General features: G+C 38.0%; 1 protein-coding gene and 1 long non-coding RNA gene across 5 annotated transcripts in view; one reads left to right on the top strand and one right to left on the bottom strand.

The window, feature by feature from the left end:
* cracd (capping protein inhibiting regulator of actin dynamics) overlaps positions 1-25,500 on the bottom strand; it is a 29,725-nt gene that overhangs the window by 3,265 nt on the left and 960 nt on the right. Inside the window, exons 2-7 of one of the 4 annotated variants that reach the window (XM_059989246.1) lie at positions 21,448-21,609; positions 19,170-19,361; positions 15,045-17,574; positions 14,586-14,732; positions 11,327-11,517; positions 1,956-2,121 (exon numbers count right to left, since the gene is read on the bottom strand). In XM_059989246.1, the coding sequence (XP_059845229.1) occupies positions 1,956-2,121; positions 11,327-11,517; positions 14,586-14,732; positions 15,045-17,574; positions 19,170-19,361; positions 21,448-21,549 (3,328 nt within the window). In that variant the 5' untranslated portion in view covers positions 21,550-21,609. Of the gene's footprint in view, positions 1-1,955; positions 2,122-11,326; positions 11,518-14,585; positions 17,575-19,092; positions 19,362-21,447; positions 21,610-25,500 lie in introns of those variants that run through there. The other 3 variants (XM_059989247.1, XM_059989244.1, XM_059989245.1) reach the window with 3 other exon arrangements.
* LOC132404775 (uncharacterized) lies at positions 15,896-23,816 on the top strand. The gene is made up of 3 exons (XR_009515673.1): positions 15,896-16,027; positions 19,166-19,375; positions 21,751-23,816. It is a non-coding gene; the product is annotated as an uncharacterized LOC132404775 (long non-coding RNA).

The following is a 25,500-nucleotide window of genomic DNA, read 5'->3' as shown; positions in this document are numbered from 1 at the left end:
TCCCATTCAATCCAAGTGTATTTGAAATACTGATTAGTTATAGTTACAGATAATGTTTAAACTGTCATCTGGAGACTTCTAAAAGAAAAAAAAATCACAGTGCAATAAGAAGTGATTCTCATTCATGTTAACAAAATGTACCAAGCTGTCTGCAGAGGATAGTTTTTCTTACCAGCACACCTGGGCTATTTAACTCAGAACATGGAAATACAACATGCTTCTTTTTTAAAAAAAGCACAAAACCAACCATCAGGGGAGTGGGTAAATTGTAAATTACATCATATCATGCAGTGGTAAATCAAGGCAACTGTGGTGTGTTGTCCAGTTGCTTTGATTTACTACTGTTTGACTGAGATCCTTCATAGACATGTAAATTATAACTTTTTTCCAGGCTGTGGATTTCTTCACAATTTTATTCAGTGTTAAGCAACTGTTTACTAGTGGCACTTATACAGTTAATTAGGTGAATGGTTAAAACTTAATACCAGATTATTATTGACAGCAGGGATTCACTTGTATCTTCAAAAACTTTGTATGTATAAATGCTGAAGGTCATTGTTTATGTACTACATCTAAGTAGCACAACTACAGATTAAGATTTTGGTGACTGATGAAATTCAGCACAGTGAGATGAAGAACTGCTTTTTATTGGTATTGTGACATTTTCCCTCAGTTACCATAAATTCCCTTTAATAACTCTAATCCCTTGCCAGTGTCTCAGCATATAGCATTTCCACTTCGCTTTAGCTCTCCTTGTAATTGGGCCCCTTCTGCAGGGACTCTTGCTCACATGTTGAAAATGAACTGTACAGTATGGCATTCAAAGTAAAAGGTAATAGTCAAAGATGCTGGGAATTTTCCTTTTCAAAATTCTTTTAACTTGGTATTCAGCTCTTGATTAAACCTTAACCTTGTTATAAAGCTGAGAAACAGAGAAAATGCATTTTAATTTGAATGGGAGAATTAGTAATGCAACCAATTTCATTTTTTCTTTCAATTACTAACATCTTTGTATTATTAAAAACGATCAGTCCTGCTAAAGGGTCTCGGCCTGAAAAATCGACTGCACTCTTTTATTCTTTTCCATAGATGCTGCCCAGCCTGCCGAGTTCCTCCCTCATTTTGTGTGTGTTTTAAAATTCATTTGTAGTTGAGGACATTGCTGGCAAGGACAACATTTACCTGGATTTATGGTAGTGAGTCATCTTGACATTTTAGAGAGCAGTTTGCTGATTTAGATTAAGATGGCAGATTTCCTATCTTATAAAACATTATCTTCTGCTGGGGCAAAAGCATCAACATGGGTGATGCTGACAGGCTCAATGATTAGAAAGGCTGGCTATAGGAGTCAAACTAGACATTTTGGAGTCTGTGGTAGAACAAAGGATCCTACGGAAAATCCTGGCAATTCTGGACAATGTTTCTCACCCTCTGCATGCCACCTTGGCTGAACAGAGGAGCACTTTTAGTAATAGACTAAGACAAATGAGATGCTCCAAACAGCACTATATGGGGTCGTTCTTACCCTCAGCCATTAGACTCTATCACGTCAACCTATAGTCAGGGAAGTGATGACCTCCTCTTGTTAGACTGTTTGAGGTAACTTGTTTTTTGTTATTCCTTCTTCCTTCTCTTCAAATATTTGTGTGTCTGTGCACTTGTAATGCTACTGTGACATTGCAATTTCCTTTCTGATCAATAAGGTATCTATCTTTGAGGATTTTCAGGGTGACTGTCCTTAACTAAAAAGGTTAGTAAAATTATAATCACGTTGGAACTGAAATTTCTGTAATCAGTTTAAACTCAGATTTGAGCATTTTACACTATGCAGAAGAAATATTAACAGAACAACGATTCAGGAAACAGCTTTGAGGCAATAGAACTATTTCATTATTTTCAGAATAGAAACTATTTTTGAAATGTATTCTTTCTTAAATAAAAAATGTGTCAATTACCTGTGACAGAAGTTGGGAGTGTGGCAGATTTTTTCAGATGTTCACGGCGTTCCACCTTGGATACAATATTGGTCGCAATTTTCTTTTCTTCATCTTGAGTGGATTTCTTCAGTGAACTTACATAATGGGTGCCTGCTTTAATATCTGTAGAGCTCGAGACTGCTATCTGAATTGACAAATTGTAAAAGGAAGTTTCTTCAATGTGTCTTGCATGTAATTAGGTGTTTAACGTACTTGTTTGAAATATAACTACTTATGTTGGTGATTTAGCTTCATATAGCATTTGAATGTAACCAGGAAAAGTGTGAAGTGATTCACTTCGGAAGGTTGATTTTGAAAGCAGATTACAGGGTCAATGGTAGGAATTTTAGTAGTGAGGAAAAAAAGAGGAATCGAAGAGTCTCTGGACGTAGACCCCAAGATACCCCTCTGTTCTCACATTGCTAAGAATCCTACCATCAACTCTATAATCTGCCTTCAGATTCAATCTTCCAAAGTGAATCACTTCATGTTAGGGTTAAGAAGGCATATGGTGTGTTGGGCTTCATTAGTTAAAGAGCCATGAGGTAATACTGCAGCTCTATAAAACTTTGCTTGGATCACACCTGGTACATGGTGTTCAGTTCTGGTTGCCTCATTATAGGAAGAATGTGGAAGCTTCAGAAAGAGGACAGAGGAGATCAACCAAGATACTGCCTGGTTTAGAGAGTATATCTTACAAGGATAGGTTAAATGAGTTGGAACTGTTCTCCTTGGAGCGAAGGAGGGTGAGAAGCGACTTGATAGATTTACATAAGAGGCATAGATTGAGTGGACAGACAGAGACTTTTTCCTAGGGTGGAAATGACAAATACAAGGAATCATAGTTTTATGGTGATTGGAGGAAAGTATAGAGGGGATGTCAGGTAAGGATTTTTTTTACATATAGTGGTGATGTATGGAACTTGCTGTTAGGCTGGTAGTAGAGACAGTGTAAAAACTCTTAGGCACGTGGAAAAAGAGAGCTAAGTAGGAGGGAAGGGATAGATTGATCTTAGAGTAGGCTAAAAGGTTTGCACAACATTGCGGGCCAAAAGAGCCTTTACTGCACTATAATGTTCTGTGGATGACAGGATAAATTTTATAACTTTATTACAGTCAAGGTTCATTCCTTGACATGTTGATCTTCAATAAAATAGCATAATACTTTATGTACATAAAAAATGTCAACTGAGGTAAGACATCCAGTTTACGCTTATCTCTGGAGTATTCTTGACATTCTATTGACAGCTCCACACTCCCTCCCCTCTCCAAGCAATTGGTGAATCCCTAAAGGAAGTTCCCACACTAATTAAAGAGTGAATAGGTTGTTTTTCCACTTCAGTTTAATTAGTCTTGACTATATCTAACAGCTTTTATCCTCATCTCTAAAGGACTAAAATGTTCAAGGACAATAGGGAAAAGATTGTAACTTGCAGACAGCAAGGACAATTCTAGAACAGTACAGCACAGGAACAGGCCCTTCAGTAAACAGTGTATGCAAGTCATGATGCCAGTCCAGACATATCCCATTTGCCTGCACATGGTCTATATCCCCCATTCCTGCCCGAGTATGTGTCTGTATAACTGCCTCTTAAATGTTGCTTTTGTATCTGCTTCCACCTTCCCCTAGCAATGCATTGCAGACACCTACCAATAAAAAAAACTTGCCTCAAATATCCTTTACATTTTCCCTCTCTCAACTTAAAGCTTTGCCCTCTGGTATTTGATGGCCAGAGAATCTTTTTTTTTTGGTAATCATATGGAAGCCACTTTCTGCATGAGATATTGACATTTAAAAACAAAAATAGCCTGAGACTAACTATTTCAAAGCTAAGCCATTACAAAATACCAAGCTTTTTTTTTCAAATCATATTTTGGTTTTGAAAGAAAACTGAACATTTTCTGTTAATGTCTATCAAAAGTTCTGGTAACTTTTAACTTGTGGAGATTACTTATACCTTTCTCTTCTCACCTATTCATCATCTCTCTCTGGTTCCCTCTTCTTCCATATTCCTCTGACCTCTCCTATTAAAGTCTTTTACCTTTACCTCCTCTACCTATCACCTCTCAGCTTTTCACATCATCCACCCACCTTCCCCCTCATTTACCCACCTTTCCCTTCAGCTGGTCTCAAACATTACCCACCAGCTTCTACTGCTTCTCCTCCTTTCTTTCCAGTTCTGATGAAATGTTTGTTTATTTCCCTTCGTAGATGCTGACTGACTTGCAGAGTTCCTCCAGATATGTATGTGTTACAAAAGATTCTCTCTAATGCTCCAGAGGTAATTGTCTTAATCACTAATCATTCTCTTCTACAGCTACACAACCAGATTAATTTCAAATAAACATGCTACAATGTCAGTTTCTAGCAGTTATATTGGAAAATTTGTTCCCTGCTTTTTTGCCCACAGTGAAAGAACATAGCATATTTCTATGTGCCAGCTGATTTAAGGCCATCTGTAACAAATCCTCCCTAATTCTTATGTCTGTGGTAGTGTGACTCAATTTAACTATTTGTCCCCTTTACAAGATTTTTGTCAGAGATTTACACCACAGAACATTTTTCTCAGGTACTTAAACATTGACATTTTGATTGCTTGGGGATTTGAAGGTTATAGCTTGCCTTAGTTTCAGTTGAAAATATCCTGTGTTTACTTTTATGCTCTGAGCAACCCACTTAATAGAGGCTGTCTCTTTAAAACAGAGATAAGGAAGAATTTCTTTAACCAGAGGGTGATGAATCTATGGAATTCACTGGCACAGAAGGCTAAGATATTGGGCATATTTAAAGTGAAGGCTGATAGATTCCTGATTAATAACAGTGTCAATGGTTACTGGAAGATGGCCATCAGGATATGATGCCAGATGTTAGCATTGCCACATCTGCACACAATGCCAAAATGAAACAGTTAGCCATCTCTAGCTAAAAAAACAAATATTCTGCTAGTATGTGGAAAAGAAATCAATGTAATTTAGATCTTGTGTTGAAATATTGGTGAAAGACACTCACATCCATGTACTTGGCATTCATATCATTAGGAGCTAATAGTGGTTATAGACTTTAGACTTTCAATTTCAATTCACAGTAACAATGTGCAAAAGCATACATGCACATTTACATACAGAAATCAGAGTACAAAGCTGATGTACTTACTCAGCAAAAACAAGCCACTGAAGTAAAGGTTACTACAGTAAGGTGTATAACCTATTTCTTGGTCTTGTTTAATCTGATCGGTTGTAATTGCCAAACAACATCAGTTACATTTTTGAAAATGTAATTTTACCAGTGTTCCATTTCTTCAGATTTAAGTGTGATGAAGATTCTCTCATTCTGTTTTTCTTGCCCCATTTCAAAATACTTTAAACCTAATTTATTACTTCTGTTTATATTCTATCAGCCCTCATACTGATAAACAGTGATTTGTATATCTCAGTATTTCCCAACCTTTTTTAGCCTAATGCCCCCCTAAAGCATCTTCATACACTCCAACAGCCCTTGTGGGCACAATTTACTTTCCGGCGCTCCATTATGTAAAAACCTATCTACCACATGAGAAAAATAATTCTGCTTTAGATTTTTATTTGCCTTTAAACCCAACTTACACAGTGCCTGGGTGCTGTACAGCAGCTTCAATATCAATGATTCTTAAGCTCAATGGTTTTTGCAAGAGTTGAAATATCTGGTTCAAGTTGGGACAGCAAAAGCCTCAAGTCCCCACGCGTAAACAATGTCCAAGCGGTTTCTATTTTTTGTCAGTGTGTGGTTCACTGCACTGAAGCCTCTTTCAACAAGGTAGGAGGATGGAAATACAAAGAAGAGCAGTTTCTCCAAAGACCAGGAAATTTTGTATGATAGTGCAGCCACATAACACAAAAGCTTACTTTTTGAAAGACATTTTTGCTTCTTCATCATTCTGAATTTCAATAGTTTTGCCTTGCAAGTTCTCTATCTATTCTTCCACCTTGCAAAGGGATGGGTTAATTACCCAATCTGGAATTTCCAGTTTGTTCAAGTCCTTGAATCAATTCTGAAAATCCTTCTTCAGTAACTGCAGGTGTAAGTAATACTCTTGCAAACAATCATCTGTGAAAGGAAACTATGAGAACATTCTTCTCCCAAAGTTTTGCTTATATATTTCCAATTTTCCAATAAAAGTGGACACTGCACCTTTTGACTGGATTAAACTGAAATTCTCACTGTGCAGTTTCATATTTAGGATGTTAATTTTGTCATACAGATCAGCTAGGTATGTCACATCTTCATGTAGAGGTGCAATCTTGTTTCCCAAACTCTTGTTGACTTTGAGCAAAAATTCAACCAGTATCAAAAAGATCAAAGAAACATTTTAACCAGCAGCCTTTTGACAGCCAATGCACCTAAGTGTGAAGAAGCATTCAAACTCTTCATCATTATCTTGGCATAACCGGTAAAATATCCTGCTACATAATGGATGAGCTTTAATTTTGTTGATAGCAGATATTATAAGAATCATGCTTGTAAAAAGTTGCTGGCTCAGGGTTTTGACGGTGAGATGTTCACGATGGATTACAAACAGGCTCGGGATTTCTTTTTTCATAAATGCCACTAAACCGGCATGGTGACCTATCATATATGGTGCTCCAACTGTTGCACAAGAAATCATGTTCCTAATCAGAATACTTTTGTTCTCAATATATGTTTTGAGCTCATTGTAGATTGATTCTCCATTGATACTTGTTTTTTAACTTTTTACAAAAGAGAATCTATTTATAAACTCTTCCATTTTTAATAAACTATACATGTGCCATTAACAATGCCTTATTTTCTCACACAGTTGATTCATCCATTTGTATCCTAAATTCTGTTTTTGTACCTTTCTGCATGTTTGATACTCAATGTCATCACTCATTTCATCAATGAGCCAGAGTTATTACTCAGGGGAATGGATTATAAAATACTGGTATCCATTCTGAGAACAGTGGTGAGCACTTTTGATACAGCAGGCATTATTAATTTTTCACCAATTGTATGAGATATTCCACAGTTTGCTATCATTTTCGAAATGTTATAAGCAATGATACCACTATAAAGGTAATTTTTAGCTTTCTTAGCAAATAACTCAAGTGTGCAATGCTTTTCAAATGCTTCTTTTATCTCCTGGAACTGAGTCATACCATAAGTAGCCTTTTCAGGGTGTCTTATATGGACATGTTCCTGCAATCTTGATGGTTTCATGGCTTCATTAGACAGTACAGCATTATGACTAAGACACAAGGGATGTTACTGATGTGATGGAAACGGAATAAAACCACACTCCAGGTACGTAACATTGTACTGACGCACTTACTGTAGCTTCTATTTCTTAGCAGGATTAGAATTCAAGGCTTCACCACTTTCAGACTCAGAGATCATGCCATACATATTTATCCATCATTAATGGGGCTAAATTAAAATAAAAAATTAATCTGGAACGCCTGTTGGATGTTGACGACGGCAGTGAGTTGACAAGGTCTCGTGCCTCAAGTTGGGGTGCTGCTTACCCCTCCCCAAGAACCTTGAACACCCCCTGATGACTTCTATTTCCCCTAAAGCTCCATTAGGACACATAACCACACCCATTAGGAATCACCGATTCATCTCAGCCTCAAATATCAGTTGCCATCTATCAACCTATTCTACCATTGTTTTGAAATATTATCTAACACTACTACAGTAAGAATCCGAGATGGCTGGACTGTCATATGTTAAAAGATTGGAGCGACTGGGCTGGAATTTAGGATGGGAGGGGATCTGATTGAAACATATAAGATTATTAAGGGATTGGACATGCTAGAGGCAGGAAACATGTTCCCAATGTTGGGGGAGTCCAGAACCAGAGGCCACAGTTTAACAATAAAGATTAGGCCATTTAGAATGGAGTTGAGGAAAAACTGTTACACCCAGAGAGTTGTGGATCTATGGAATGCTCTGCCTCAGAAGGCAGTGGAGGCCAATTCTCTGGATGCTTTCAAGAAAGAGTTAGATAGAGCTCTTAAAGATAGCAGAGTCAAGAGATATGGGGAAAAGGCAAGAACAGGGTACTGATTGTGGATGATCAGCCATGATTAGATTGAATGGCGGTGCAGGCTCGAAGGGCCGAATAGCCTACTCCTGCACCTATTGTCTATTCTATTGAATCCGATAATTTACTATCCTATAGTTCACATATTTCAGTGATTTGAACACAAGAGATTCTACAGATGCTGGAAATCTTGAGCAATCCACACAAAATTCTGGAGGAACTCAGCAAACCTGGCAGCATTTATGAACAGTCAACATTTTAGGCAGTCCTGCTGAACGGTCTCAGCTTGAAATGTCAACTGTTTATTCCCATCCATAGATGCTGCCAGACCAATGGATTGGAGTCTGACTCACTGGGTTCCGTTTCCTGTGCTCCCTTTAAATTCAATAGGAACCTGGAGATTTTATAATACTGTATGATATTAAAAATAAGTGGTCACCTTCTTTAGAATAATGATGCTTCATTCCAGCTTTTTACATAAGAATAAACAGTCTCTTAAGGTATATCCTGTCCAGAAGCCTCAATCTTATGTTCCATTCAAGTTAACCCCGACTCTTTGAAACCTCAGCAGGTAATAGTCTGGTAAATTTCAAATGTGGAGTCAGTCATTGATGCACCATCAATAACTCTTGGAGACGTGAGGCGAGAGATAGGCTTTTATTAGCTGGAAGAGAGCAGTCAGCAGCAAGAGACCACCACACAACATCCTGGAGACTGAGGGAGGAGCAGTGCCTCCAATCACCTTTATACAGGGGTCTGTGGGAGGAGCCACAGGAGCAGTCAGCGGGGGGGGGGGGGCATGAACAGACAGGTATATGTAGTTCACCACAGACATTTGCACAGTACTCCAGCTATATGAATATTCCATAGAGCTTGAGCACGTCCTCCCTACTTTTATATTCAATACAGTTAGCAGTAAATGATAACATTGCTAGCTTTGTTAATTATTTACTATCCCTGTCACCAGCCCTTTGTGAATTATGGACGAAGACATTCAAATCCCAAGGATCTCTGCCATCCTCATCATTCTGCAACACACAAAAAATGCTGGAGGAACTTAGCACGCCAGACAGCATCAGACCCGGTCTGCTGAGTTCCTCCAGCATTTTGTGTGCGCTACTGGGATTTACAGCACCTGCAGATTTTCTCTTGTTCATCATTCAGCACTATGAATTTTAAAATTTTTCCTGCCAAAACTGGGCAACATCATGTCTTTCCCAATCATACTCCATCTGCCAGAAGTTTGGCTACTTATCTAATCTATATTCTTTGGTAGCCTACTTATGTCCCAAATGAATTCCCTATCTATCTTTACTTCATTGGTAAATATAGCAATCATTCAGTTGTAAAAGGCTGAGGCCCTAGCACCAGGCCCAGTAATACAATACTCATCTTGCCAAGCAGAAAAAGTCCATTTATGCCTATGCTTTTTTTTGTTAGTCCCCCAATCTATCTGTGTCAAGGTGTTACTTCCTGCTCCATGATCTTATACGTTCCACAGCAACCTTTTGATGTCACACCTTGTCAACTGGCTTCTGAAAATTTAAGTATTACTTTAATGCATTTGGTGTTATGATAAAAGATGAAAATTTCCCCACGGTATTTGTTTAATCTTTCTATCACTTCCTTATTTGGCTTCATAATTTTAGCTATCTATCCCAAACTTCTGTTAATTTTTTTTTGGATCTTTAAGAAAACTTTGATATACAGTATGATAATTTGTTTTCCACTAATTTTAGGTGAATGCTAGAATCTTTCAATCTTAAGGCTTTTTTAAAATATTCTTTTTACTGGTATATCTAACTTTTCCATGGTTGGGCCCCTTTTCCCCTAGCTTTCTATTTCCCAATTTTTAATACCAAACTGAATTTTTTCCATCTGCCACAATCTTCTACAATACAATTAAATCCTAATTACTTAACTACCTTTGCTAACCACTTCATATTGGCATAGGCTCTTACATTCAGGATTTAAAAATATGGTTTCTAAATCATTCCAAATTTAGTTTTATGTTCTCTGATCACTCTGTCATTGAGGTTACATATTAAAGGTTATTTCTTAACTATGTCACGATACATTACTAGATCTGGATTTAGGTGGTGGTGGATTGAATGGGAAGGTTAACAGGAAGAGGATAGAAAGGCTACTGTTTCTACCATTAGAGGCAGTTACAAAAATTGATACTGAAAAATCTATGCTGAACATTATAAAATTTAAACCACATTTCTGATACTATTTTAATTAATTTAATTTTTTGGAGGAGTAAGCCATTAGTACATCTACTTAGCAAACACAATGAAGATGAAGCCACACTCAGGTTGGAGGAACAACACCTTATATACCGGCTGGGTATCCTCCAACCAGATGGCATGAACATTGACTTCTCTAACTTCCATTAATGCCCCTCCTCCCCTTCTTACCCCATCCCTGATATATTTAGTTTTTTCCCCTCTCCTCTTTTTTTTCTCCCTCTCTGCCCATCACTCTGCCTGTTCTCCATCTCTCTCTGGTGCTCCCCTCCCCCTTTCTTTCTCCCTAGGCCTCCCGTCCCATGATCCTTTCCCTTCTCCAGCTCTGTATCCCTTTTGCCAATCACCTTTCCAGCTCTCAGCTTCACCCCACCCCCTCCGGTCTTCTCCTATCATTTTGCATTTTCCCTCTCCCCCTCCCCCTCCTACTTTCAAATCTCTTACTATCTTTCCTTTCAGTTAGTCCTGACGAAGGGTCTCAGCCCGAAACGTCGACAGTGCTTCTCCCTATAGATACTGCCTGGCCTGCTGCGTTCCACCAGCATTTTGTGTGTGTTGCCAGTATATCTACTTAATTAGCTTGATTTCTCTTAATGTGGGAATCATTGCAACTCCAAGCAAACTGAAAAACTCAAACATTAGCTATATATCTAATGATGAATGCAGTAAACATAGCTATTGTTAATTTTACTGCATTCATAATGATGACTATATTTAGAAAAAGAGTAAATTTTTATCATCTTTGTTTATTCTACCAGCAGTAATAACCTTTACACAATGGTATCATTAGCTGCCACCAGACTTGATATGCAGGGTCTTTAACTCAATCCAGTAGTCAGATTTAATTCGGAGTAGTGTGAGCTACCAGCAGAAATGGTAGATTTGGATCAAGATGTTGGATAAGAACATGGATGGGAAGGGTTTGGAGAGCTATGGACCAGGTGCCTATTGATGGGAAAAGGCAGATTAACAGTTTGGCACAGACTAGATGGATCGAAGAGCCTGTTTATGTGCTGTGACTCTATGACTTTTAAATCTTGGAATAACTGGAAGTGCTTACGTTTCCTTTAATCAGTTTTTCAGCTATTTTGGCTTCCCTGGCCTGCCTTCTCTCCTCTCGGCTTGCTTGCTGTTCACGGAATCCTTTCTGCTTCTGCATTGCCAATGTAATCCATAGAGGTTGGGCAGATTCCACCTTGTCCACAAGCCTTGAACTGTCTAGGGAATGTCTGCTTTGAAGAATTGGTTTTTCTGCAAACACAATAGAAAATGATTATTTTTTTCAAGCAAAAGCAAAATAGCTAAACAGATGCACTTATTTTCAGATATTTCATGTTAATAACAAATTATTTACAATAAGATATGAAAATTATAGAGGAAAAAGTTTAAAATCATTTTGAATGAATTGACAATTTGACACAAACTATTCTAAAGGAAATAACTAATAGAAGTACACACACAAGATCCTACAGACATCGTTAATCCAGAGCAACACACAAAATGTTGGTGGAACTCAGTGGGTCAGGCGGCATCTCTGGAAATTAATAAACAGTCAATGTTACTGATGAAGGGTCACAGCTCAAAACATCAACTGATTATTCATATCCAAAGATGTTGCCTGCCCTGCTGAGTTCTGCCAGCATTTTGTGCATGTTGCGAAGGGGAATAACTTTCATTATATGCTTAATATTTGAATGATCTGAGAAGTATGGTAAATGTCAAGGATGTTTAGAATGCTAAATTTTTATCCCATAAAAACCCAGATGAAATCATGACATTTAAACCATTTTGGGGGAAAAACAGTATAAGAAAAATCAAGAATTTAAATTCATGTGGAATAAATATCCAAATAAATTAGCTAAATATTAATTATTATATTTAGTAGGATAATATGGGTATAAACTCATTCTCAGGGCAATTTTTCTGTTTCTGTCTTTTGCCCTTCCCGTGCAAATGTGACCTACAGAGGAAAACTTGTATGAAACAGAGGAGGACTGACATCTAATATACAAAAGAAAACAAGGTGTGAAAAAAAAACTCCGAACATGAATTGCAAAGAGTTCCTGAAAGTGAGTCTGTAGGTCATAAAATCACTGTGATTGAAGTAATCCAGAGCAGTTCGGGAGCCTGATGGTTGTAGTTTAATAACTGTTCCTAAACTTGGTGGTGTGCATCTCCTGCTTGATGCAAGAATAGCACATGGCCCAAATGCAGGGGGTCTTTGTAACACACCGCTCATCACAGGCCTCCATTCTGAGAAATGAACTTCATCTATCATTTTCTGCTTCCTGCCTCCAAGGCAATTTTGAATCCTCCAGATGAACCCTCCCTAGATTCTATGGCATCTACCCATCCATACCAGACTACCATGCAGGACCTTGTTGAAGGTCTTGTTAAAGCCCAAATAGATAATGTCCACTACCCTACTTGTGCCTACCTTTTATTTACCTCTTAATAAAAAATTCATCAAACATAACTTCCCATGCACAAAGGTATGTTGACTCCACCTAATCAGAACATATATACAAATACTAGTGTAAAGGGGGTTTCTTCTTTTTTCTTTGTTACTGTGTATGTAATTAAAAGGGCTTCTTTGTTTTGTTAACTAGCAGGAATGCTTCTTTGTTGCGAGAGAGTGCTGGGAGAATTGTATTCCTTTGTAAACCAATTGGGGATAAATGTTCTTTCTTCTGAGTCTGTAAGCTTTTGTTGACGGGCTTTTGGGCAGATTGGCGCGAGGGGGTTGAGAGAGAGGACGCAATGCTGTAAGCTGGGCGAGGAACGGACCCCAAGCGGGGGTCCGAGGCCAGTAGGTACTCTGAGGAGGGGGGGATGAAGATAGATGTGCTTGGTTGACCACTCAGATGGTCCTGAGCTGCGAGTCGAGGAGTTCGGAGGGGATCGAATGGTGGCCAGAAGACTTCAGTAATTGAGCTCCAACGGTTGTGCACAAAGTGGTTTGGACCTTGGTAAGTTTGGTGTCTTTTCTTTATTTTTTCTCTTCATATATACTGTATCGTTATTAATCACTTAGTTATAGTAACCTTTATAAATTGTACTCATTTAATCGCTTATGGTGTACTGTCTGTTTTGGGGCGAGGCGGGGACATCACACAGCATCCACACCAGCTGATTACCCAGTTTGGCGGGGCCGAAGGCTGCTCCCCCAAGACGAGAACGAGCTGAGCGAGCCTGAGGTGACCCAGGGGTTTACACTAGTAGATCCTGTCAGTCAGAATTCCCTACAATAACATATCCACTACTGATATCAGCCTTACTGACTTATAGTTCCAATAATTGTCCTTCCTACTCTTCTTAAACAATGGAATAACAGTAACCACCTTCTAGTCTTCAGGAGCTTTACCAGTGATTAACTTTTTCTTGACCAGAGCCCCAATATTCTGCGTCAGCCAAGGCTTCCCTTCAACCTAACAGAAAAATATTGCTCCTGGACACTTGACATCAATCACACCCTTTAAAGTTCTCCACTTGTTACTTATTCTTTTCCCTTCACATAGACTAACCCAAAATCACCTTCTGCTCGATCTTTCTTAATTTTCCCAAAATCAGCTCTTTTCTAGATTATTGGACCTGTCCTATCCTGTGCTTCTTCACCACAATTTTTAAAGATCCACTCTCACTCCTAACACCTGAGCCAAAGCCTCAGCTTGGCCCATTCTCACAAAGGTGGCTCCAGTTGGCCTTACCTTCTTTTTATTGCCTGTTGTTAATTAACTAATTGGCCAATCAACCAAACCTGCCATTTAACCTGCCATTTATTACCAAACCTGCCATTTAAATTCCTATAGAGTTAAATTCATAAGTAAGTCCCAAGATGTGGGTGCATAGAAATAATACAAAAGTAATTCACTAGATTCCTCATCGTGGGACAAAATAAAGGTAATTTCAGTCCATTATGGACAGAATGCTGCCCTGTTGGCAATAGCACTTTTTGGAGATCACCTTAAATTTAGGTCTAATATGCTCTCTCAAGAAAATGTGAAAGATCATGTAGTACTATTTCAATTAAATCAGATAGTACCTAAAATCAAACTACCTGGTGTGCACAATCTGATAGCCATGTTTCTTATAATGACTAAGTTTGATAGCATAGGACTTACTTGGTTGTATGGTGCTTTCAGGCAGTTGGGGACTAAGGGACATAAAAGATGTTTTGTAAATGCAAACTTTAAATTTCCTTAATCATTCAATGTTGAGGAATTGAAAAGCAGAGCCTCTTAAATAAGGGGAATATCTTACCACTGTTAATAGAGCAGAATGGAATCAAAATGTTTGCAACAAGTTCACACTTTGCCTACCTTTCTGAATGGAGTCTGTTTTTTTGTCTGCCCTCCATGGAAGGTTGATGGATGGGAAAAGAGATTTTTTATCTTTTGTTTCTTCTTCATTCTTTAATCTGCATGTTTGCACTGAGGTACCATTCTTCTCATCTTCTTCTGTCATATCTGAATCAAGTGAAGACTTTGTGTTTTTGTGATCGGCAATGTCAATAAAGTCTGTCTTGTTTAAGGTACTGTGAGGGGATGGAGGTGCAGTGAACTGTGTAGGCGTAGGTGTTAAAGCTGGCTTTTGAGATGTTTGTGGCCTTGATGAAAGTTTCTCATTCGAAAGTGCGGCAAGTTTAATTTTAATATGTTTTGCCACATCAGCACTACTTAGGTGTGTAATCCCGGTCTGTGAAATGTCTGAAATACTACTTAAGCTGTCTTTCAAAATGTTACTATTCTTATTATTCGTGGTACAAGAGCTTTGCTTACCAGAAACAGTGCATGATTCACTTTCTTTGCCTTTTGCAGCTAGGAAGGCTGGAATGCTGCCCATACTATCTCCAGCACTGAATCTCTTCTTTCTTTTCTGTTCCCCTTGCTGCTCATAGTGGAACCGAAGGGAATAGTGGGTCCTCCGTAATTTTATCCCAAATGGTGATGTATCCATCATCCCCTCAGTTTGGGAGATCACATTTGCTGCTGTTCGGTTACCATTGGGAAGCTGAGCTTGTGGCGGTGAACGTTCTTCCCTTGGTGTTGCAGGAAGACTTGGAACTAAAAATGATGGAAGATCTTTGGCAAACTTGCAGCCCTCAGCAGCATCTGTTATCCTAATACTGTGATTTTCTGACTGTGAACCATCTTTTAAGTCTATGGTTACATCCTGGTCAATATCTCTGGATGTCAAAGACCTGCTGGGTTCAGAAGAATCCATTATGGAGTTAGCCACAGGCACATTTTCACCAGGAGTATTTTGCTTCTCCTTTTCGTGAAATATATTTCCTTTAACACTATCATTAACCTTATTGCCATCTGCCCATTTCTGCCATGCGGGTGTTATTGAAAATTTTGCGTTAGCAGATAATGTTTTTCTCAAACTGCCATGGGCACTTGGTACTTTGCATGTAGTCCAATCATCACTAAGTCTGCCATGGACTCTCCTTTCCTTTTCTTGCAGTCTTTCATTTGAACTTTTAAGAATTTTAGCCCTAATGGTAGCCCACTCATTTAAAGCTCTCGACTCATCAAGTGATTGTCCTGCATTGAATTTCAACTTTCCTATTCTGCTCCTCATATCAGGAGCTGACTTACTTCCTTTGTCAATAAATGGCAAATCAACAGTTTTCTTCTCTTCTGAAAAACCAAGCAATGACTTACAGGCGGTATCTTTAATCTGTTTCAGATCAACAGCAGTACCACAAAGCTGAGCTCCAGTGACTAGAATGGCTGTGTGAGGAACGTAACTTGAAGAGGTGAGACCTTTACTTGACTTTGGAGAAGAATGTAAAACAGCAGTTTCTAATGAAGGTGTAGTTTTTCTTGGATGTGTCACAGGAGTCAGATTAACTTTTGGAAAGATGATTTGCTTCTCTCCGGAAGCAACTTGAAATGAAAATGGCTGTGATGTAGTTTGTCTTTCATCCAGCTCCTTCCATCTAAGTTCTTCTCTACGTTGCTGCTCTTCCAGTGCCTGAAGGGATTGTTGCTCTTCTTTACTTATCACTTTGTCATCATTTTGCCTCTCTTCATCTTCGCTTTGTGTATTCTGCAAATTTGACTGCCGTTTAACCTTATGTTGACATTGTTTTTCCAAATCTTTTCGTTGTGCTTCTTCATTAGATTGTTTGTTTCCAGCAGCACTAAAATGCAATTTTCCTTTCTCTTCGCTTTGAAACATCTCTTTTGTCTCCAAACATTTTTCTTCTTTTTCTGTTTTCAAATTCACTTTCTCATGATGTTGCTTTTCTAGTTCCCTATTTTGTTTCACTTCTTCACCTACTCCCTCCTCAAAATGACAAACATTTTCCCTTTTTAGTTCATGACACTGTTGCTCTTCCTTGCTTAATTTCCCCCCCTCTAATTTTTGTCTCTTTTCTTCATCTTGTAATTTTTGCTCTTCAGTTTCTCTTTGCTTCTCCTCTTCTTCACGAAGTTTTTGCTCCTCCATTTCTCTCTGCTTCTGCTCTTCTTTGTGTAGTTTTTGCTCTATTTCCCTTTGTTTCTGTTCTTCACGCAATTCTTGCTCCTCTATTTCTCTTCGTCTCTGTTCTTCCTCACGTAACTTTTGATCCTCTATTTCTCTTTGTCTCTGTTCTTCTTCATGCAATTTTTGTTCTTCTATTTCTTTTTGTCTCTGTTCTTCATGCAATTTTTGTTCTTCTATTTCTCTTCGCTGCTCTTCCTCACGTAATTTTTGCTCCTCTATTTCTCTTTGTCTCTGTTCTTCACGTAATTTTTGCTCCTCTATTTCTCTTTGCCTCTGCTCTTCAAGTAATTTTTGTTCCTCTATTTCTCTTTGTCTCTGTTCTTCCTCACATAATTTTTGTTCCTCTATTTCTCTTCGTCTCTGTTCTTCTTCACGCAATTTTCGTTCTTCTACTTCTCTTTGTCTCTGTTCTTCTTCACATAATTTTTGCTCTTCTATTTCTCTTTGCCTCTGCTCTTCTTCACGCAATTTTTGCTCCTCAGTTTCTCTTTGTCTTTGCTCTTCCTCACATAATTTTTGCTTCTCCACTTCTCTGCATCTCCATTCTTCCTCTCGTATTTTTTGTCCTTCCTGCTGTTGTCCTTCTTCCAGTCTCTTTTGTTCTGCAAATTCATATTGTGTTTGATCTTCTTCCTGCCATTTATACTTCTTTGCATCCTCTCTACATCTTTGTTCCTCATCGTTTTGATGCCTTTTTTCTTCTTTTTTTCCCCCTTCCACTGTTTTAAAATGTTGTTGTCCATTCTCCACATGAATTTGTACCTTTTCTTCTAGCTCACATTCGACTTCATGAACAATCACATTCTGCATATCCTACATGATGCAAAGTTTTTAATATATTTTTTAAATCTTCAATATAATAGACACAATTTCATTAATCTTGAAACTTAATCCTCTCCACTTTTCCAGGACATTTCAATTTTGCTAGTAAGTCATAAACTAGTGATATATTAATTCATAAATAAAATCTAGATGTAGACCTTTGATAAATCAGTTCACTCTAGCTTAATATCAAGGGCATAATATGCTTGTTACAAAAGGGGGATAGTACCCTTAAAATGTGAATTTATGAATAGTCTTGTAACCATTGTAACTAGACTATAAATAATAATACCAATAATTCTAAGTTTTCTACAATATTCTATTATTCTACTTACTCCAGGCAAATACATAACCTGATGCCTGTAGAATTGGCAAACAGCTTATAAATACAGGTCATTTTGGAAAATGTTGAGTAAACTTCTTTGCTTGGAATAACTCAAGAGTGTAAAGGTGATGAAGAATAAAGATCAAAATAGCAACCCAAAGATACGAATGTATAATTTGTGAAATTGCTGTGACAGTAGATTAAAAAAATACTTGCTTTTTAAAATTTTTGGTTTTATAAATATAAACATGGTACAAAGATATTAAGAGGTAACGGTAAGTTTCTAGAAAATTTGCTTGGGTCTTGGGTAATGCTGTTTTAGGTGAACTATTACAGGACATTTATTAAAGAAAAGGAGTACAGTCTTGTGGTTCACTGGCAGAATGCAACTTTATTTATGAACATAGAACTACAAAACAGAAGGATAATTTCATAGGTAAAGTTACAATGAGGTTATGGGTGCATTGTCAATTGGATTGGTTTTGATTATTTGTTTAAGGGAAAAATGGTAATTATTTGAATCAAAGGAAGATATGGTTATGGTGTGAGAAAGGAAGTTGGATCTCTTTTAGATTATTTTGGAATACAGGGGATTGTGGCATAGTCTTAAAAGCCTGTATTAATATTAATTCACCTAAAGTGATAATCCAGAGGTATGTATTTGAATACTGCCATGATAACCAGGGAATTTTAAAATTTAGTTAGTATAATAAATCAGAAATGAAAATGATAGTATCCTTCATGGTGACTGTAATGTGGTTGGTAGATTGTGCAAAACTAATGTCCTTTATGGCATTTTTCATTCTTATCTCATCTGGTCTCAATGTAGCTAATGACATGGTTTTATGTACATGACACTTCATCACCCTCTAAGATGAGGAAAACTACTAATCAGCAATAGATGCTCCTTCTATCAACATAAGAAATTACAGTAAAACAATGCTAGCATAGGCATGCTAAGATGAATGGCTTCGGATAAATGTGTATTTGCTATGCTTCAACATGTTTTTAAGATTTCCATTGTCATTTAATAATATAAAATAATTCAACAGTTGAATGATTATTTGTTTAGTTATTTCAACAAGTTTTTAAAAATCATTTTAAACTACATTTTAATTGTATGATAAGCAAATTATCATCTAATTAAATTGATGACTTTCCTCTGGTATAATAACAATACTTACAATTTATTTGTTTACTGTAAACAATGCTGATTTTCAAAAACATTAATGTATATCTCTTTCACAAAACACACAGTTACCCGTGCCAGTCTCCCACGTTTCTTTGAGACTCTTTGATTCCGTGGCTTGACAGAAAGTTTGTGCCTGGCTGCAGAGTTGTCGAGGCGGCTCAGTGACTGTGGGACTGCATCAAGGTTAATTGATTCAATGGTTCCGCCAGAGCTCGCAGAAGGTAGAGTGCTGGTGGGCCTTGACGATCGAGGTGTTGGAACCTATAAAATAGAAGGTACCTCTGGTTTTAAATAATGAGATTTGTAAATTTATCAAAAGTGCAAATTATTATTGCTACTGTTATAGAGATTTATTTAACTTTAAGTTAGAATTAAAACTAAATTACCTCTGATGCAGGGAAACTGGAAACAAATACAGTAATCATCAGAATGCATCTAATTAAGTTTTAGACCTAAAATACTTGTTATTTCTCCCTTCACAAGCATTTCCAGCACTCATTTTTACACTTAAATATTTGTGCGCAGTGCTATCTAGAAATATAATCTATACTGTATTGTATCTGACCACAACAGTACACAACAGAATTTACAGACAGAACAAAATTATATAAATTTTATACTGTTTATTTTAACATTTATTTTTCAGCTTAGAAGATACAAACAAATAGGGTAACCATTTCCTAGTCATACTGAACATTGTAACATGTTCTTCAGCTTCACTGCCTTTCTCTCCTAACCTTGGGCTTAACCTTTTGGACAGATCAGGAGACTGGAGAAGGGAAAATTAAATGGAAGGATAGATTAACATGTTATTGACAGAAGTGAATATATGAAAGATAAAGATGGAAAACAAGGGAAAATATATTTTCAATGCGGATTGCTAATAATAAACAGCATAAGAAAAATGTTTGAAATAAATGCTAGGAAAAATTAATTTAATATCTAAAATAGTATAGTATTAAATTCACCTCATTATTCATCTATGCAGATAGAAAACACTGAATGAAAGAAAGGAAATAGAATTCATTTTAGGAAATTAAGCCAGATATAATGTAATAAATTTTTCCAAGATAATTAGCATAACATTTAAAGATAATACATCCAGTTTTTGTGTCAAACTCACGGTTATGTATTATTTCTCATTTTTTAAATCCAGAAAATGATCATCAAGAAAGTAGTTTCTTTCTAACTAAATCCTTGCTTTTTTTATAGTCTGTTTGTTACACCTTGAAATCTATTTTTACCCTGTTCTGTACTATTTTTAAGACCTAGGTAAACTACTTCAGGTAATGCAGTAAATGTATAACCGATGGTAAAGATGTCTACACCTCGTCTACTAGGTGACGAATTTACCGAGCAGTAACACTCTATCTACAGGGACCATTTTGCACTTTTTGTTGCATGGCATTTTAATTCTTCTACTTACTCTCACATGTACCTTTCAGTTATCATCCCTTTCCATTGCTATTGAGAGGATAAAACTCAAGCTGGAAGAATGAAATCTCAATATTTTTGTTTGTATAGCTTACAACCCAATGGTAAAAATAACAAATTTCCTAATTTCAGCTAACCCACATCCTTGGTATTTCCTTCCCACACACACTCACCTGGCCAACTAGTTTCTTCTCCATTTGTTCTCCCCCCCCCCCCCCATTCCCACCCTCTCCCCACATCATCCCCTTCCCCACTACCACCTACTAACCACTACCTCCACTCCTTCCCCATCTGATTACATCTGCCCATCATACTGTCTCCATACGGTTCCAGCTATTATCCCAACTCCCTTCATTCCTCTTCTACTCCCTCAGTCCTCACATTGGCTTTCAACCCACAATGCCAACCTACATCTTTTGCCTCCACATGTGCTGCTTCTTCCTAGTGTGCTGTTGTCATTCATTTTCACGAAAAGGCTCCAAACCCATGTTGAATTGATGCATTAATTTTACTGTGTTAGTTGTTAACTATTACAGCAGTCATTAGCTACTTCTTATTAAGAAAGTTCCCATTCAAACTTGAAGGGCCTAAATTCAGAATCTCTTCAAAGCTGCTAGTGTTTTTTATTGTGCGGATGTTACTGCTTTTAGAAACATTAACATTGATTTAATTAATGGGCAGGTAATACAGAAGCCTCCACCAAGGAGACTATTACAAGTTCAGCTATTTTGTGACCAATATTCGTGAATATATTATCAGGTCCATTGTTGTTGTGAAAATGAACCTAGGATCACTAAAATAATTACTTGAATAACAAGGAGAAAACACGGGCAGCCTTATTTCTGAAAATATGATTCATGACTTATACAAAGTATTTGATGATCTGCTGAGCTTAAGAAAAATGAACACCTACCTTGAATCCCAAACCTGGTAATTGGATTTCTTGCTGGGTGCATTCTTCTAATGCACTTCTGGAAGACCCATCAACTTCTGAATTGCCTTTGGTAGAGTCCATTTTCTTCACAGTAAGTCTCTGCAGTGGTTGACTAAATTTAATGTTTCTTTCCAGCTGGTGCTAAAATTTGGCACAATATGTAAAAATAAGGTTTTTTTCATGTGTGCAATGTTTTTGCTGTCAAATTATAATTACTAACAACATGTCAAAGCAAGACTCAAACACCACATGTATTCATTATTTTGCTTTCCTTTCGGCTAGGTCTCGGCCCAAAACGTCGACAATTTTCCTGTCGAATAACCAAGCAAGAAGCCAAAAAACTCAGATCCATTGTTATAATCAGGTTCATACCTTTGAGTCTTTTATCTATTATGTTTTTTCCTCTGAAATGAATTGGCATTTATGTTCAGTGGCAATAAACCTCTCCACAATTGATGCTTTTCTCCCTAATCACCTGTTGTACCCTTGACTGTAACCCACACCTAGTGAAAGAGAATTGAACAGCAACCTACACTGAGAAGGTCTCTTGTATCTCAGACAGCTTGAAATTAAAATTCCATCTGCACATAAATTATGTAGCATGCTTATTAATAGCAGAAAAGATAAACAGTTCCGCTGATGGATTGGTTTACAGAACAGACGTTTCCCCTTTGATGCAAAAGGTATTGAAGATACCCAAAATACTCTCACTGTTACTGGATCTGATTAACTGCTTTCCATAGTTTCATGCTGTGGGGTTCTAACCCTCCCCAAAGCTGCTGAGGTTTCTGTTCATGACCTAAGAAAACTGGGAACATATTACATCAGATATACAGAGGTAAAATATTGCAGATGCTGGGCTTCCTTAAGCACAGTAAATGAAAAGTAAAATACCAGAACACTGGGAGAAGAAGCTCTGAGAATTTAAATAGTTGAAACAGAGGACTGGTGTGTTTAAATGCAACAGAAACAGAGGCCATAGGAATTTAAGCACAACAAAAATTGAGGCCCATAGTGTTTAATGAGTGGAGTGGAGCCCCAGAAGATTATAAATAATGGGAAAAGAGATCCTGCAGGTTTAAACAACAGAGGCTCTGAGAGCAAAAACCTACTGAGACATAGGTCATTAAGATTTAAACACAATGCTTATAGAGATCCTAAGCATTTAAAAACATTGTAATCTGGGTTAGATGTTGTAATAATAGACTTCAAAAGGCCTTTTTAAACTCTTACCTTTCTAGTATTATTTATATTAAAAATTTAAGATATTGTACGTCGAACAGAACAGCTCAAAATAGTCTCTGCACTGAGTACAATATCAAAGTTTAAAAGCTTAATGTAAATTTGTTATCAAAGTACATACTGTCTATGTCACCATATACAACCCTCAGGTTCATTTTGTTGCAGGCTTATTCAATAAAACTGTAGAACAAAACCACATAACAGAATAAATGAAAGACCACACGAGCGTGGGCATTTGACCAGTGTGCAAAAGACAACAAACTGTGCAAATACAAAAAGAAAGAAATAATAAATAAATAATCAATAAATATCAAGAACATGACGGGAGCGTCAGGCCGCAGGAGGAGCCGGATTGGGCTTGGAGGAGCTGACCTGGATGCAGGCCATGCTGCTGCCTGCTACTAAAGGCACTGAAGTTGCAGCGCAAAGGCGGTGTGCAGAGAAACTGCGAGCGACTGTCTTGGATGTTTATTTTGCGTTGACAAGACCCTGTTGGACATTGATTGCTTCAAGCCTGGTGAGACGGGAGGCGTGGCAGCAGTGTCACCTCTTTTATAGTGAGGACTATGCCTCAAGCTGTGGGCTTGACAGTTGCTGCAGACTAGGTGAAGAAAGACACTGGAGGTGGTGTAGCGTGGCGTCCGTGCTTGGTTGGGGGGTGGACTCTCCTGTGTGATCTGCCCTCCAGTGTTGGATCGCTGGAGCTACAGGCTGGACTGCTGGGAACCATCAATTTGTAGGACTTGCTGCTCAGGGTTTTGGATGAAAGATGTGTTTTCCTGAGTGAGTATATTCTTTTTATTTCTCTCTCATTACTTTTGAATGAGCATGTATGTTTTTACACCTTGGCTCCAGAGGAATGATGCCTCTTCTGGCTGTATCCATGTATGATTTGAATGAAAATTAAATGATCTGACTTTGAAGAGTCCTTGAAAGTGAGTCCATTGGTTGTGGGAATATTTTAATGTTGGGGCAAGTGAAGTTGAGTGGTTATCCTCTCTGGTTCAAAAGCCAAATGGCTGAGGGGTAATAAATATTCCATAACCTAGAGGAGTGAGTCCTGAACCTCCTGAAGACAGCAATAAGAAGACAGCATGACCTGGATGGTGGGGGACCCTGATGATGGATGCTGCTTTCCTGCAATTGCATGTGCTCAATGGTGGAGAGGACTTTACCCTGGATATCAATCAGACTAATTCCATTTGCTGGCATATGCCCTGTATCCCTCTATTTCCACTTCCACAGTACTCCATCTGCCAACCAACCTCACCTCACCAGCATTCACCTATCACTTGCCAGATTTGCCTCACTCTGCCCCCTCACCTCTTTATATTCACCAATCCGCTCTCTCAGTCCAGATGAAGGCTCTCAATCAGAAACAGAAACTGTCCCATTTCCCTCCACAGACATTGCCTGACCTGCTGAATTTATCCAGATGCTCATTTTCTGCTCCAGATTGCAGTATCTGCAGTCTCTTGTGCCTCCCTCTAATTCTTGTTCATTGCTTCTTAAATGTTGCCATCATATCTGCTTCCATCACCTCCTCCTGTGTTCTCTGTGTAAATTAATTTCACTGTGCTTTTTGCAGAAGTAGGGGAATTGGATATGGCATTTCTTTTACTATACCATTACACCACACTCTAAGTAAAGCAGCCGCACTATGGGATTTGGTGCTTTTCATTGTGCTCTTGGATGAATTGGAGAACGTAAGAAATAAAAGCTCAAAGGGGCGAGATGGTGTCTCAAGACTCTGGCTGTCCCTCACTTTGCAGAGTAAAAGGAAGGAAGCATGGTAAGTTTGCATCTGGAAGGCAAGATGTGCAGTTCCTATCAAACATACTCATTACTGTTAGATCTTGGGAATTACGCTTACTATATTTGAAGATTTGGACACCTTTGACATATGACGTGCAATTTGCTTTTAGCAATGTCTAACAACATTTTACTTGAACCAATACTTAACGCAGACACAAAACCTGTAGTACTAGAACAGGAACCTACTGCTAAGGATCAGTTTACATTCTTCCCTGGGTTGAGATGGTTATCATGAGGTCTGCACATTCTGAAGTATTTACATCATTGTGTTTGACAGTCTACCAGGAACTCCATGGTAGGCAAAACTCAGTGACAGCCACTCTTACAACAGAAAAGCAGTCATACATCCAACAGACCAGAATGAAATGTCTGATCTTAAAGCAAGCAAGGTTAATAGAATCTTTATGGGATGTGAAATCATTTGCTGCTTGTGAATTTCATTGTGAGTTACTGACAACACTTCAATGTTGCTTGGTCAATGGTCACACAGTGTATGTTTGTGATCATCTGCTGCTGCAGCTCATCCACTTCAAGGTTCAACATGTTGTGCATTCAGAAATGTTTTTCTGCACACCACTGTTGCAACACTTGGTGATCTGAGTTACAATCAACTTTCTGTCAGCTATTCTCCTCTGAACTCTCATTAACAGGTGTTTTCACCCACAGAACTGCTGCTCACTGGAATTATTGTTTTTCACATCATTCTCTGTGAACTCTAGAGATCGCTGTATGTGAAAATCCTGAGAGATCACCATTTTCTGAGATACTCAAACCATCTTGAGTGACACCAACAATCATTCCACAGTCAAAGTCACTTAGATCACATTTCTTCTCCATTCTGATGTTTGGTTTGAACAACAACTGAACCTCTTGACCATTTCTGCATGCTTTTATGCACTGAATTGCTGCCACATGATCAGCAGACTACATATTTGAGTAAACAAGCTGGTGTACCTAATAAAGTGGCCTCTGAGT

The sequence above is a fragment of the Hypanus sabinus genome, chromosome 14 (genome assembly GCF_030144855.1).
Source record: "Hypanus sabinus isolate sHypSab1 chromosome 14, sHypSab1.hap1, whole genome shotgun sequence".
Classification (NCBI taxonomy): domain Eukaryota; kingdom Metazoa; phylum Chordata; class Chondrichthyes; order Myliobatiformes; family Dasyatidae; genus Hypanus; species Hypanus sabinus.
This window is presented reverse-complemented; position numbering and strand designations above follow the sequence as displayed.